The 15,142-nt window shown below is 40.2% G+C and overlaps 1 protein-coding gene across 3 annotated transcripts in view; it reads right to left on the bottom strand.

The window, feature by feature from the left end:
* The window catches only part of ZNF512B (zinc finger protein 512B), a 1,438,759-nt gene that overhangs the window by 307,017 nt on the left and 1,116,600 nt on the right, over positions 1-15,142 (bottom strand). For all 3 annotated transcript variants that reach the window (XM_044089878.1, XM_044089880.1, XM_044089879.1), the window contains exon 13: positions 709-897. In XM_044089878.1, the coding sequence (XP_043945813.1) occupies positions 709-897 (189 nt within the window). The remainder of the gene's footprint in view (positions 1-708; positions 898-15,142) is intronic.

Here is a 15,142-nt window from a genome sequence, read left to right as displayed (position 1 = left end):
TATCCTCACTGTGGTACTTAACTACTCAAAACAAGGAAATTACATCTATCTTCTTCAAACACATTATAACATCTTTGTCTTCTTATCTCACATTTCTGCTCTCTTCCAGCAAATTTTTCAGATCACCAACTGGGAAAGCACTAAAAGATATGACAGACATTAACGCAGTGCTTTCTTCAGGGACTTATAAGTAGTATAACAACATCAAATTTTACATATTTGACTTCATCCAACCGTCCTTCTCCTTTAGAACTGGATTTTGTGTCATTAGATCAACCTCCTGAACATCAAGTGCCATAACATGGACAGTCAAAAGATCAGACTCGAAAATAAAATAAAATAAAATAAAAATATTTGTTTTTGCAGAGAAGGCAAGACCCTTGTACCCCCTGCCAATTATATATACAAACACCAGGATCGCACCAAGTAAGGGAAAGGCCAACTTTCTGATCCCCGCTATCCAAAGAACATTTAAAAATAAAAGCCAAAGTACAAAATGATATTTATTTTTCTGTATTTCTTTAATTTAGAGTTAAAACAGTGACATCTAATTTTTAGTCAAAGGATGTATGCATGGAAAATAAAGACTGCTTTAACTAGCATCTAATAACAAGCCAGCTTCAAACATATAACTTGTGCAGCCTAGTATAAAGGAGCAGTTCCTGGCAATCTACCACTGAACTGACTCGAGCATAATTGTGTTCTTACCCGCTTGATGTCTGGCACTAGGTCATCTTTCACCTTCCTCTTGGTCCAATCCTTGGCAAGCTCATCTTCTGCAATCTCCTGAAGATGGAAGACAGCAACCTGTGCCGACTGGCGACGGACCCGGCCACTTGGCGTCCTTTCAAAATCCTCCACTTGTTCTTCTGTCTTAACCTCCATTTCTTCTGTAGGCTGGAAGTAAGTTTTAGTCAATCCCTCTTAGTAAGGAATACAGTACAGTGAACAGCCTTTTAAACTATATAAAACATACAAAGAACACAACATTCTTAGTGGCATGAAATGGATAAAGGAACATTAGGGAGCAGCTAGGTGACACATATAATGCTTCACTGTTGCAACAACCTACTACATTATACAATATTCAGGTTTAGGGTGAACACCAGTGTGGCACTTCTCTCAAATTTTCTAGACTAAAACTGCTTGTTGCACTGTATAAAGATCAGCACCACAATCAGAAAAAGTAATGTCTAGTTGCAATTAGAGTAGTATTTCTGGGATTCATGTCAACTGACTACAGAAAATTTCAGCTAGTGACAATACTGCAAATGAAATTGTTGTAACCCACTTTCATCAACCCCGACAATATTTTTTTCAGGGGGCAAGCCTTTCTGCAAGACCCACTTCCTCATGTTTACACACAACCAATTCCACAGAAGCACAACGTTAGGGAAAACTCAATTACTGCTGACATTGCTTTCGGGAGAACTACTTCACAGAACTGGCACTTACTGAAAATCCCTTTGCATGCTGCATCTTAGTCACTGTACCTCAGTTCAAGTATTAATTCCCCATTCCCTTTTCTCTGACTTTATCACCTGCAAACTGGACTTCCTATTTTAATGGTTTACTGCAATGTTACAGTTTATGTGTCTACTGTGTTCACCCCTGCTCCATGGCTATGTGACTGTAAAGAATAAATAGCAAGTGGGAAGAAGTCCTCATAATGGAGATGCAATGGAGCATACCCCACTGTAAAATCACTGTGTTTTCCGTCTGTGACTTACTTTTAACAGCAGGTATGTTTTCAAGTGTTTGTAATAAAGCACTTACTTAGGAAGGGAGAGGCTGGTTGGGAAGGGTAGTCAAAGGGAAATGTTTAGAAACATAAAAGAATACCAAATGTATCTATCTGACATTTAAACATGGATTGACAGGTTGTATTTGTAATGACAAACTTCATAAAGCAAAAATAACCTGCTATGGTGCTATCTATTCAGCAATCTCTTGTAGTGACAAGGTTAATACAGAAGAGACACACACCACAAGTCCATTTGCAATGCAGACAAAAACATTTTCTTTCTAAAATATCATCCTGACCTTTGCATTTGGCAAAGTACTTCATAACTAGAAATACTTCATGAAGATGGCACTACAGTATCATAGAACATATGTGCTGACAGATGTGTCATTTCACACATGACTGACAGTTGCCTGATTTCCAATATGGCTGTCAGGTATGTTATCACCATGACGTAATCTAAGTTCAGGACTCAGCTCAGAGGTCTCCAGATGTCCTGCCATTAAGCCCTCAGTAGATCCTCTCACTCCACATACTTATCTAATTCTTCTAACAAGTATGACATCTTGCTAGAAATGGGAAGGAAATTCCAACTAGTTAAACTTTACACTGTACTGTTTCCTTCTTATGGCTACATTTGTGTTGCATTCTGTAGTCATACAATGTATTCCTCTTATGCTTAAATTAAGCCCAGCTGAACACAGACCAATACTCTCATACAGACACTCATACTCTGATATTCTAAAGGCTAAAATCAAGTTAACCCTTAATCTTTTGTACTGCAAAAAGTATATACCTAATAATTCTAACCTCTGTTTCCTGTTTGTATTAACCCATTTGTACCCCTATTCCATCTTCATCTTTCCACTATTCATAACAGAACTCTTTTACAAATTTGCCAGTAAGTCTTTCCCAACTGTACATTCCCCAATTGTATGGATAGAATTCTGCTTGTTCATTCTTGCTCAGACAAGATGCTGGAGAACTACTTTAATGCTGCCTGCTTATTTTTCACAGCAATTGTTTAGGGCTAGCACATTACTAATGCAAAATGAAAAGAGGTATGGCCCAATTTCAGAGTCTGTGAGGGGCTATTTAACCAATGTGCCTGTAGGTTCAGTAAGATGAATTCTAGACTGTTTCCTCAGATAATCATGCTACTATCAGCTTGTCTAATAATTCACTTATACCAGATCATGCTACTACCCTTGTCTAATAATTCACTTACACCAGATAATCATGCTACTACCCGCTTGTCTAATAATTCACTTATACCAATACTTCTTATCTGTTTTAGATTTAGTTTTCAAATGAACGTATCAAAAGCCTGTGTAAAATCCAAACACAGGTTACTTTTACCCACAGGTTCTGGCAGCTTGTTAAACTACAGCACAATTTTAACTTTACTAGAGTTTTATTTGCAGTTTCTGTACGTGCCTTAAATGAAAGCGAGGGGTCAAAAATGAGACTGAGTTTTTTGTTGACTTACACAGGTTATCAGGAGGATCTTTTTTACCAGTAAGAGCACACTTGTTTATGTAGACTGGTAAATGCTTTCATAACATTAACTATCAACTTGTTATTTTTTTGTCCATTAGCACAGTTGGTAGAACTCTTGATTTGCATACACAATAAGGTCTAAGACTTGAAGTTCTAGGATGATGTCATAAATAATGAAAGGCACAGTTGTGTAAAAATTTACTATAGCAGTATCTATCTGACTGATAACTGCTACTGTGTGGCTACTGTACCCTGTTACCAAATTCCTGAAACTGGTCTCTCCTTTTTGTTCTGTGGAGATGAAAAAAAGGTGGAAGGTTGATGGACTAATTCAAAGAGAGCTCACTGACTGCCTTAGGCATAAAGGAAGGGTTAACCCTAGGGGACACACTGCCATTGTGAAAAAAGAGAAATGTTGGGGAGGTCATAAATGCTTGCAGCTCTTGACACCATCTCTCGACTGAAGTCAATGCCACATGCATAACAGTCTTAAACAGGTTCAAAGGGTTAAAGGTGCACTTTTGTAAAATATAGTTCAAGTTCCTGGAAAGGTGAAAGAACAACTCTTCTTGGAGGCTAAACATGAAGGATGCCTTTCAAAAACTGCTTCACCTCAGAACATGTAGATGGTTGTGTTTTTAAGGGAAGACGGAAAGAGAAGTCTGACAAATGTGTTTTGATTGAAGAAAATGTCAGGCCAGAATTGAGTAGCTAACACAAGGAAGATAGAATATCAGGAATACCCAGCTGATAAGGGTCCTGTTTCTTCTTGTGACACCATACAGAAAATATTTTTTCATTTGGAAATATAAGATTTTCTTGTTACATGTTTTCTAGCTCCTGTAATACCTGCAGCACATACTCTGAGAAAAATTACAGTAGTGGAACCTATCATCCAGGCAACTTTATTTCCAGCTTTTACAAAGTAAAAACAGAAACTCAGCAGAAAAGGCCAGTGGACTTGTGTTTATGTGTAAAAATTTCAGTAACTGGCTAGTAAGTGCGCTGCCTGGATGCCAGGAATAAAGAAATACAGAAGACCTGGAAAAAAATCAGCTACAATAGCTCTGCAGCTGTTCAGAAAAAAAGCAATGCAACCTTCAGATATGACTTCCAGTAACCTACAGGAAGATAAGACAACTGCATAGAGACCTGGTTAAAATAAACAAAATATTGATGGAGTATATCAACACAAACCAAAAAAGGCTGGAAAAATGGAAGAAGCTTTAAACAGATATTCAGATGAGATAACGCTACAAAATCAGAGGTCAAGGTAAATAAAAGGCTGGCTGAATATGAGACTGCTTAGGAAGAGATATTTCAAAAAAAATAACAGAATTAGAGGACACACAACATAGGGAAACCTGAGATTTTCAGCTATACCAGAGAAGCTGGAATGAATAGACTAGTACAAATAAGCACCTGGACTGGTATTCCACACCAGGAGTTATTTGAAAGGGCACATCGTGTGTATGCTCCAAACCTGGCTCTAAGAAAGCAACTTAGACCTTTAATAGTACAGGAGTTGAGTCTGACAAAATTGTGGCAGAAGGACAAGGTACTAAAAGTGGGAGACAGCACAGTGTTTGTGGAGAATGATTACTCATTGTACATCAGACAGAACAGCAGCAAATGTACTCCATTATTCAGGGAATGTAGAGAATTCTCGGCTGGGGTGCCTGCTGTGTGAAGTCTGCATGTCCTCCCTGTGGTTGCGTGGGTTTCCTCCGGGTGCTCCGGTTTCCTCCCACATCCCAAAGACATGCTGCAGGTGGATTGGACATTCTAAATTGGACCTACTGTGTGTCTTCCTTGGAAGGTTGAGAGCCGAGCTGCAACTTGACACCATAAAACTCTACTGCCAATCATGAGTGGACAGGTGATCCGCTGTGGCGACCCCTAACCGGGAAAAAGACGAAAAAAGAAGAAGATTCAGGGAATGATGAGAAGCAGGTGGGAGATTCAAACTGCTGTACCTGGCTGTCTTCAAGGTATTCTTCCCTGGAGGGACAAAAATCATTTTCTGATGAAGTACAAGCTAAGGAGGAAATAAAAATATTTGTCAAACAAAAAGTATGCTGTGAAACAAAAGGAGATTCTGTGTCTTGTTCTTCTTGTGATAAAGACCACAGAGGGACTGTACCTGTGAAACCATTCAATTTTTCAATGGAAAATGTTGTAGAGAAGGAAGGGAGCATGAAATTTGATTAGAAGAATCAAGAGTACATTGGAAATGAAGGACAGACAGGATTTCAGAGATGAACAGTAAAATATGGGATTACAATGTAATAATTATATTTGTGAAATATGACAGAATAAGAAAATCTGGAAATATTGGACTTTTTCAGAATTTGCTGGACTTGTGGGGGACTCTAAAGCATGTGACCTACTTCAGGTCATCAATGTTTGGAAAACGGCTTTGGGGATAGCAAAAGAAGGGAGAAAGTTAACTGCAAGTAAAAATTTTTTTCTCTTAAATAGTACCAATTTTGTGGCATGTGGGTTTCTTTACATGCTATAACATTTTGTCAGTTATTTTTAAGTGTAATGGATTGTAAACAGGTGATGCTGGTCTTCTTTTTTTCCCCTTTTCTTTCTCCTTTTTTCTCTCTTCTTGTTCAATTTTAAGAAATGTAGGCACTGCAATGTTAAAAAAACCTGGTTAAAACACATGATAAAGGAAATGTTAATGTACTTTTTTATTCTTGCATGGGGAAATGACTGGATTAAAGACCTTAGATTGACTTAGTAAGACATTTTGAGAGAGAGAAAGTAAATGAAAAAGAACACTGAATATTATAAGGCTTTTTTCTAGCAAATGCATGTATGCTCAGTAACAATTCTGCTGCTGGTCTTCATGTTTCCATGGAAACAATCTGATAAAGAGAAACTGGCTGCCTGGTTCTCATGTCTACATGGAGGCAATCTAATAGAGAAACCCAGTCTGGTGGAGAGTGATTGGCTGAGGGAAAAAAAGAGAACTGGCTAGGAGAGAATGTTCTCTGAAAGCATTTAGGGTTTTTCCCGAAGTAGTTAATGTTCACTGAAAGCATTCAGGGGCTTTCCCCAGGTAGTTAATGTTCTCTGAAAAACACTAAGGGTTTTCCCAGCTGGGAGAGCTATAAAGACAAAGCCAATCAGCACTTAGTAGAAGCACAGGCTGCACCATGGTGTTAGCATGGATGACCTTTCTTTTAGGTTAACTCATGTCTATGAGTTTGGCTGTCAGTCTGGGACTTTTGTTCCTACTAGATGGGTAAAACTTCAATATTTGAAGTTGTGCATAGTTTTGTGTGTTAATATTAAGCTAATAGATTTAAGGGGAGTATTAGGGGTGTGTTTGTAATTTTTGTTTGAGGGCTTTTGATAAAACAAAAAGTCTTATAAGACGTGACATAGGCTCAAATGTATATGATGAAACATCTGTATAAAAGTTCAACCTGCCAAACAGTGTATGCATGTAACAAGAGCCAGAACTAGACATTTAACAAAAAAAGGTGTTAATACATAAAAGGTGGGAATAATAACTTCTTAATACAATGGCCTCACAAATAAATACAAACAAGAAAGAGTTGTGAACTATATTAAAACATGCAGAATGCAAACAGCTATGTTACAGGAGACACACTTAGAAAGACCTGACCATGTTAATTTGATAAAGAAAGGTTTTCAGGATGGTTATTCAGTGGAATACCTGGGACAAAGGAAAAGAGGCGTATTTGTATTAATTGCAAAAGGAGCTCAGATAGTGAAAGAAGTTAAAAAGATAATAATGGCAGATTTGTAGTGCTACAGGGCTACTGGCAAGGGAGGAGGATTACACTGGCATGTATTTACATTCCATCTACAACTGCTATAATGGAGCTTAAGAAAATTCTGTGAGAAATTATCAGTTCTCAGCAAGGAATATTACTTATAGATAGGGACTGGAACTTGATTTGCAGCAGTGAAGATGTGTCTGGGGGGCCCAGAAGGGAAAATATAACAAAGTTGAGCAGATTCCTGAAGAAATTTATGAAGGAAGTCATTGTTTCTCTGTATTCGGCATTCATCAGACCTATCATGGAGTACAATGCTCCCTTTGGTATGTACCTAACTAGGCATATCCAACAACTGGAATGCTCACAGAGGTTCCTCACTAAAAGAATACAGGGCGTAAGTAAAATTTCCTATGCAGACCGCCTCAAGGCCCTATCCCTATATTCTGTCTCCTGCAGGCTTTTGGGGGGAGATCAATGCCTGGCATACAGGGCATTGTCAGACCCCACTCCAATGGACCTCCTGCATATCCACAAACAGCACCGTAATTACTCATTCCAAAGACTTAAACATTGCCTGTGATATAAATAAGACCTAATGGAGAGAGAGGCATGTATCCCACAGACTACCCCGTGTATGGAACAGGCTCCCCATCCATGTGAAGCAAAGTTCCTCCTTAACCATATTCAAGTGCAACTTGGACAACTGGATGGGAAACAGGAAATTCATCCCTGAAGTGGCATCTATGTCTCTAATAGACAGGTATCCTGTCAATGTTTCATCTCCCAGGCCCATGCTTAGCCTTATTAATGGTATCAAAACTTGCCAGAGATTTGGGATGTATGGCTAGGCTTAGAAAGGCCTTTAGGGTCATTAGCCTAGTAAACACCTATGAACCTACAAGACATTTGTCATGGAAGATGTGAATTCAGTAATAGGAGTTCACAGTGAATTTGCATATTATCCCCCAAGCTATAAAAACTTGGATAGGCTAGACAGAATTTACATTTCACAGGAACATGTGCATTTAATTGAAAGTCTTGATACCCACCCTAAAACTATTTCAGATCATGCACCAAAAATAACTAAAATAAAAACACTGGGTAATAAAATAAGAATGCGACAATGGCTCTTTCCCACCTATCTGCTGAAAAAAGAAGAATTTAAGGAATAGGCAATGGAGATTACTCAGGAGCTGTTAGAGAGGATAGAAAGTTCTTCTGAAAACACAGCTAGGGAGTGGGATAAAAATTAAGGTGGAGTTTAAAAATAGGATGGAAATAAAAGAACGGGAGCTATGGTTAAGAAGTAAAAAGAATTATGCAAAGGGACTAACAAATGTTAAAAGTATTGCAGAATAGGGGGAAATCTCACAGAATAAGAAGATGATCAACTGCAGAATGCTAGGCAGAAAATAAGGGATTACCTTGATAATATGCATGAACTTAGAAAGATTGCTGTTAAGCAACTGTTTTTGGTAATAACACTACAGCACAAAAACTTTTAGCACAATGATTCAGGCAACAAAGCAGAAAGGGCTGTTGCAAAACTTGGGGAGCCTGTAACAAAGAAAGTAACATGATTTCTGTAGCGGTATTAGAAACATCTCAGAAATTCTATGACAGTCTCTCTAAAGCAGAGAAATATGAAAATCAAGAAATTATACAAATGGAAATGCTTATGGAAGAATTAAATATGCCAAGGTTAGAGGCAGATGAGGCTCAATTACTAACAGTTAGGCTAGGAGGAGATTGGTTATACATCACAATTTTTAATCTCATCTACAGGAAAGTCCCCAGGAACAGATGGTATTCCTGTGGAAGCTTGGAAGCTAGGAGGAAAAAACTGATAAAAATCTGGAAGGTGTTGTTTAACAATATCTTAAGAGGAAGATGAGTACCACCATTCTGGAAGAAAGCAGTGGTAGCTGTAATGTCTAAAGAGGGTAAGGATCAATCAGACCCAGCTTCTTAAAGTCCATTTTAATTCTAAACCATGCTTATAAAGTGTTCATGTCTATAATGGCTTAAAAAATGGCAAAATAATGCCAAAACTGATAGATATGGATCAATGTGATTTTGTAGAGGGCAAACATTGACAACATTAACAGAACAATGATGATCTAGAGGGAAGCAGAATGTAAGAAAATACCATTGTTGTTGTTGGGTCTTGATCCAGAGAAAACGTTTTACAGAGTAAGCTGGGACTTTATAAGCACGGCAATGGAAGACTTTGCATTTCCTGAAAAAAATATTAGGTTGATTAGGAGAACGTATGAGGGATCAGAGGCAAAAAGTAAAGTGGATGGGGTCCTCTCTGATAATTTCTGCTTGAAAAGAAGAACCAGCCTAGAGTGCCCTCTTTCCCCTTTATTATTTGCATTATATTTAGAACCACTGGCAAAGAAAATAAGGGACTCAGAAATTCAAGGATATAACTGGTATGGCAGTCAAGAAAAGCTGGCTTTACTTGCAGATGATAATATTTTGTACCCGACAAAACCGGAAAAAGACATTACACTGTTGTGGAACATTTTGAGACCGTTCCAGATCTTTTCAGGATACAAAATTAATGAAGCTAAAACAAAGGCAATAGTGGTAAATTATGTACCTACACATGAATTGGTTCAGGAATACATGATAAAATTAAATATTTAGGAGTATGGATTAAAAATTATTCTAGTATGGCAGCTAAGGATATATGGGAAGAGACTAAACAAAAGATACTACAAAAAACGATAAAATGGAAACTTTGTTATATGGATATGGATAGTAAGATACAAGCAGTTAAAATGTTTTAGTCTCCTTAGTCTTTTACACAGATCAGGCATATTTTTAACAATTTATTCATTTATTTTATTTTACATTTGTTGACCGGGATAGTCCGACTGGATGCATGTCCATTTTCAGCGGAGGCCCGGGGAGAAAAGCTCCAAGGGTAAGCAGATACAGCATTACATAATACCAGCATTACATATTACAAACATGCTATTTACAGAGATTACATAAGTAAGCAAGTTAAACAAGTTCCACAGGTTACAGTTAATCCTGAGCACAAGTCAGGATTAAATTAAATTACACAGTAAACTGTTTAACAGATTTTTACACATTCTAGAGAGAGTTAGCCAGGCTTGACACATTGACATGACCAGTTAAGTGACAAATGTTGTTTTGAGTCTAGTTTTAAATTGACCTAAGGTGGAAAGTAAGGTAATATCAGCTGGAAGAGAGTTCCAGGATCTACTTACAGAGTTTGCAAAGAGAGAATCACCGGCTGTGTTATTAATTTTGCTAGTCTGAATTAGTAGTTTGTTAGAGGATCGAAGCGGTCTAGGATTGTTGTAGGGGGTGATAATATTTTTAAGTTTCAGCCAGAAACTAGTAGTCCATTGGTCGTTTTGGGCCAATTCCTAGCTCCCTTCAGCCCCCTGCTATAAAGCTACCCAAGCTGATTTAGCATTGATGCACTGATGTGTCACAAAAGAGCAGAGTTAAACAAGGTTAAACTATTTGGGCCATCTAAATTCCACTCTTCCAATTTTCCCTTAAAACTATCTTCCTCGAGCTGTACTGCTGATCTAACCAGCATATCCTATAACTGAAAAGTTCATCTCTACTTGATTCCCAAGTAGACTATTCTCTATCTGTAAAGCCTAGCACTTACTCCTACAGTACTTGCACCTTGATAAAGCACTCTTATTATAGATAGTACCCCACCAGCCTAAAACCCACTTAGCCGGGAGTCCTTTGAAAGTCTCTTTATCTACTACTTCTAGTATGTCGAGGGATCAGTTGCTAGTGTCCTCTCCAGCTCAACTGGTGAACCTGGGAATATTGAGGCAATGTTACAACTGCCTCATGTACACAGACAATCCTCTCCTTCTCCCACAAAACACAAATACATGCGAGAGATGCAACTATACGGCCAAACTGGAGGCTGAGCTCTCTCAACATAGGACTGGCAAGACCAGACAGGAGGAGAAGGTAACCACACACAATACATACCCAGTCACACATGGTACCATCACAACTTCAAATCATACACATACTCACACAAAGACATACTGAGGCTCTGATCAAAAATTTACCAAAACAGCAGAGGCCACCAAAGCAGACACCCAAACAACTACCACCTCACGACCCAACACATGCAACACATAGACCACACAGTCAGAGTGTCAAACAGTCACAGCCCTTAAGGCCAAACAAAATGCCAGACACACTTGTCATTGGTGATTCCATAGTCAGACACACTGGCGTCCCGCTCACCAGACTGAGTAAAGAGAAGGTCACAGTAAGCTGCCTGTCAGGCTAGAATCCGCCACATAAGGCAAGCACTCAGGTCACTCAACAGCAGGTACAAGTGCGACTCAGTCATTGTCCACGCTGGTGTCAACGACCTGAGACGTACCTCCTTGGACTACATGAAAAGGGACATCGAGGAGCTCTCTGATTATGTAGCCCAGGCAGGTATGACCCTGACCTTGAGCAGTATCCTACCTTCACCTAGAATGATGCCACAATACAGTGATAAGATGATCAGCTTTAATAATTGGCTTAAATTCTGGTGTCATTCAAAGGGGATCCAATGTCTGTCTGCCTGGGATGACATGCTGGACAAGCCACGCTTCGCAAGGGACGGCTTGCACCTGTCACCCTGGGTTTCCGGATATTGGCAAAGGCTCTTGCCACCCCATAGTGCCTTTTTAGGCAAGGCTCAAATTCTAAACATACCACCCTAGAACACCAAAAGGAAAAAAACTAAGGGTAATGCTGCTCAATGCCAGAAGTCTCAATCTCAAGATGCACGCACTGAGGCCCTTCTCAATATGGAGAACATCGATGTCTGTGCTGTGACAGAAACCTGGTTCAAGGCTCCTGAGAGCACCCCAGCACTAACAGGTTTCACCTCATATCATGCGTTCCAGCCCCAAAATCCAGACAACACCAAGAAAGGACGAGGGGTGTTCATATTCATAAAGGACACCCACACCTCAAGGTTGGTGGCAACGCATGATGCATCAGAGACCATCCAGGTGCAATTAACCATAGGCAAGACTGCTCTGCAATTTGTAGCATGTTACAGGCCACCCTCTCAAACTCAGGAACCTCACATGGCCTTCCTGAAAACATTGGAGGATAAATGTATCTCCAAACACCATCATACTAGGTGACTTTAACTACCCTAATATAGACTGGGAACACTACTCAAGCCCGAACACTCTAACCCAAAGATTCCTGGAGTTCATAAACTCAAATGCCATGGAACAACTAGTCACCATCCCCACAAGAGGAGAAAACATACTTGATCTCATCATCACGAACATGGGATCAAAATGTTCAACACCGAAGTATACCCCTCACTGGTGAGATCAGATCATAAACTAATCTCGCTAGAGGTCCTCATCCGCCCCACCTGAAACAAAAAGACCACAGTGAAAAACTTCTCAAAAGCCGATTTCACACTTCTAAAACTAGTGTGGTCTCCTTTAAGGCCCCTGAGCCAGTGGTAAACATTACTCAAACCGCTGAATCACTTACAAATGCCTTCTACCAGCACCTACAGGACTGCATGGATCAGGCAATCCCAAACAAAACTAAGACTCTCTGTACCAAAGGCAAGCGTCCAGTCTGGTGGACCCCAGCCATAAACAAGCTCTACAACAAAAGGAGGAAGCTACTACAAGATAGAGCAAAATCCTTGAAAGGTAAGACACCTTTGATCATTATAAGTAAAAAACTAAGAGCTCTCATAAAATCATCCAAGGCAAATTTTGAGAGAAAAATCGCCAAGGACTCTAAAGAGAATCATAAGGCCTTCTTTAGCTATGTTAGAAACCTAGGAGGAAACTCCCAGATATGCTCAGAATTAGTTCAAAATGATATGAAAATTACTGAACCTACACACATTGCCAACATACTGGCTGACAGGTTCAGTGCAAACGCTTCCCCCCCTCCCCCCCAAAAGGAGAGATATCTATTCCAGAGGATTGTAGCCCCCCAAACATCTCCAACGCCCAGGTGAGAACTGCCCTCACTAAGGCAAAAACACAGCATCCATGGGACCGATGGTGTCCCGGCTGTGTGCTTCATGAACTCAATGAGGAATTAAACCCACAGTTAGGACAGCTGTTTAATCTTAGCCTCACCTCAGGATACGCACTCAAGGAGTGGCGACGGCGACTGTGGTCCCACTTCATAAGGGCGGTGCCTCCACAGACCCTGGAAATTACCGCCCATTAGCTTGACAAGCCTTATCTGCAAAGCCATGGAGAGGATCATAATGGAACTCATAAATAAAGACATAGGAACTTGCAGACTTTGGATCCAACTCAGTTTGGCTTTGTCAAAGGCAGATCCTGCCTCTTAAACTTGGTTGACTTTTTCGAGACAGTCACCAAGGCCATTGATGAGGGAAAGGCAGTCCATACAGCCTACCTCGACCTGGCAAAGGCCTTCACACAATACCCCACTCAGGTATCATCGAAAAACTCATCAGCTTGAATGTAAACCCATACATCACAAGATGGGTTGCAAACTGGCTAAGTGACAGAACCCACAGGGTCAGAGTTGCTGGAGCCATGTCAGACTCAAAGCCTGTCACAAGTGGTGTCCCACAGGGCTCAGTCCTGGGTCCACTCTTGTTCGGCATCTACTTTTCTGAAGTACAAGCAAACACAGGAGGGTTATGGCTGACAAAGTTTGCAGATGACTGCAAACTGGGCCATAGTCGAAAACACATCTGACACAGATATCCTCCAGAAGGGCCTCACAGAAATGGATAACTGGTGCCAGAGCCATGGCCTGAAGTTAAACGCCAAAAATGCATAGTCATACCCTTGGGAAAAACAAGGCTACCCTAGCTACCATATAGGTGGCAATCCACTGAGCACAGAACAAGTCATCAGAGATCTGGGGACCCAGGTTGACAGTAGCCTTTCGCTTGACACTCATGTTGCTAAAGTAGTTAGGAAAACCTTCTTTATCACCCACCTGTTCATGAAGCGATTCTCATCTAGATCAAGCGAGGTCATCGTCCCCCTCTTCTCATCTCTTATTAGACCTATGATTGAGTACAATGCCCGTTCGAATGTATCTGACCAGACACCTGCTGCAGCTTGAAAGGCCCCAAAAGTTCCTCACCAAAAGGATAAAGGGTCTCAAAAATATGACTTATGCTGCCCGAGTGAAAGAACTCCAGCTCTATTCAGTCTCATACCGCTTGCTCAGAGGTGACCTGTGCCTGACATAAAAGGCCATGTCAAACCCAGATTTGATGAATATGCTTCACCTCAAAAATCTAGATCCCTCAGAACCACAAGGGCGGAGACTTAAACCTTGACACGGTTATAAAGAGAACGTGCTGGAGGGACAGATTCATCACCCAGAGACTCCTATGCTGTGGAACAAAATCCCGGTACATGTGAGGCAGAGCACCTCTCTGGTCTTGTTCAAGAGGAATCTTGACCAATGGATGGGAGATTGCAGATATACCCCAGGGATTACTTCAGCGTCACTGCTTGACAGAGGCACAGCAAAATGATAGGCATAGTTTTTATTCAAACTAAAGGGGTGGCGAAAGCCACATAACTATGGGCTAGGCTTATAAATGCCCTTGGGCAGATAGCCTAGTATGAACCTATGAACCTATGAACCTAAGTGCAGGAGTATTGTCCGGATTATAGAGGATTTTATAGGCCATAATCAGTTGGTTATACTGGATTAGGCTGGGTAGTTCAAGCTACCCAAGCTGATTTAGATTGATGCAATGATGTGTCCTAAAAGGCAGTCCAGTGGCAAACCTGGCAATGTGGTTGTAGCAAATTGAGAGTTTGTTAAGGACAGTCTTGTTTAAATTCGAGAGTAGAGGGGATGCATACAGAAGGGTTGAAAGAAGGTGAGAGCGAGCTATGGCAATTTTACTGGAGGGGTTAGGAAGGCTTTTATTCTGTAAAGTGGCCCTAGTTTTTTATTGATGGTTTTGATAGTTTGGTTAACATGTAGGTCAAATTTTAGATTATTGTCTATGATGACACCTAACAGTTTTGTAGATGGGTCGGGGGAGATTATTGTGCCATCATTTGATTTTATGGTAAAGGTGAAAGCAGTAGACCTACGTGTTGGTGAAAATAACAGCATT

This window comes from Protopterus annectens, chromosome 12.part0 (genome assembly GCF_019279795.1).
Source record: "Protopterus annectens isolate FY-2018-M chromosome 12.part0, PAN1.0, whole genome shotgun sequence".
Taxonomy (NCBI): Eukaryota; Metazoa; Chordata; order Ceratodontiformes; family Protopteridae; genus Protopterus; species Protopterus annectens.
This window is presented reverse-complemented; position numbering and strand designations above follow the sequence as displayed.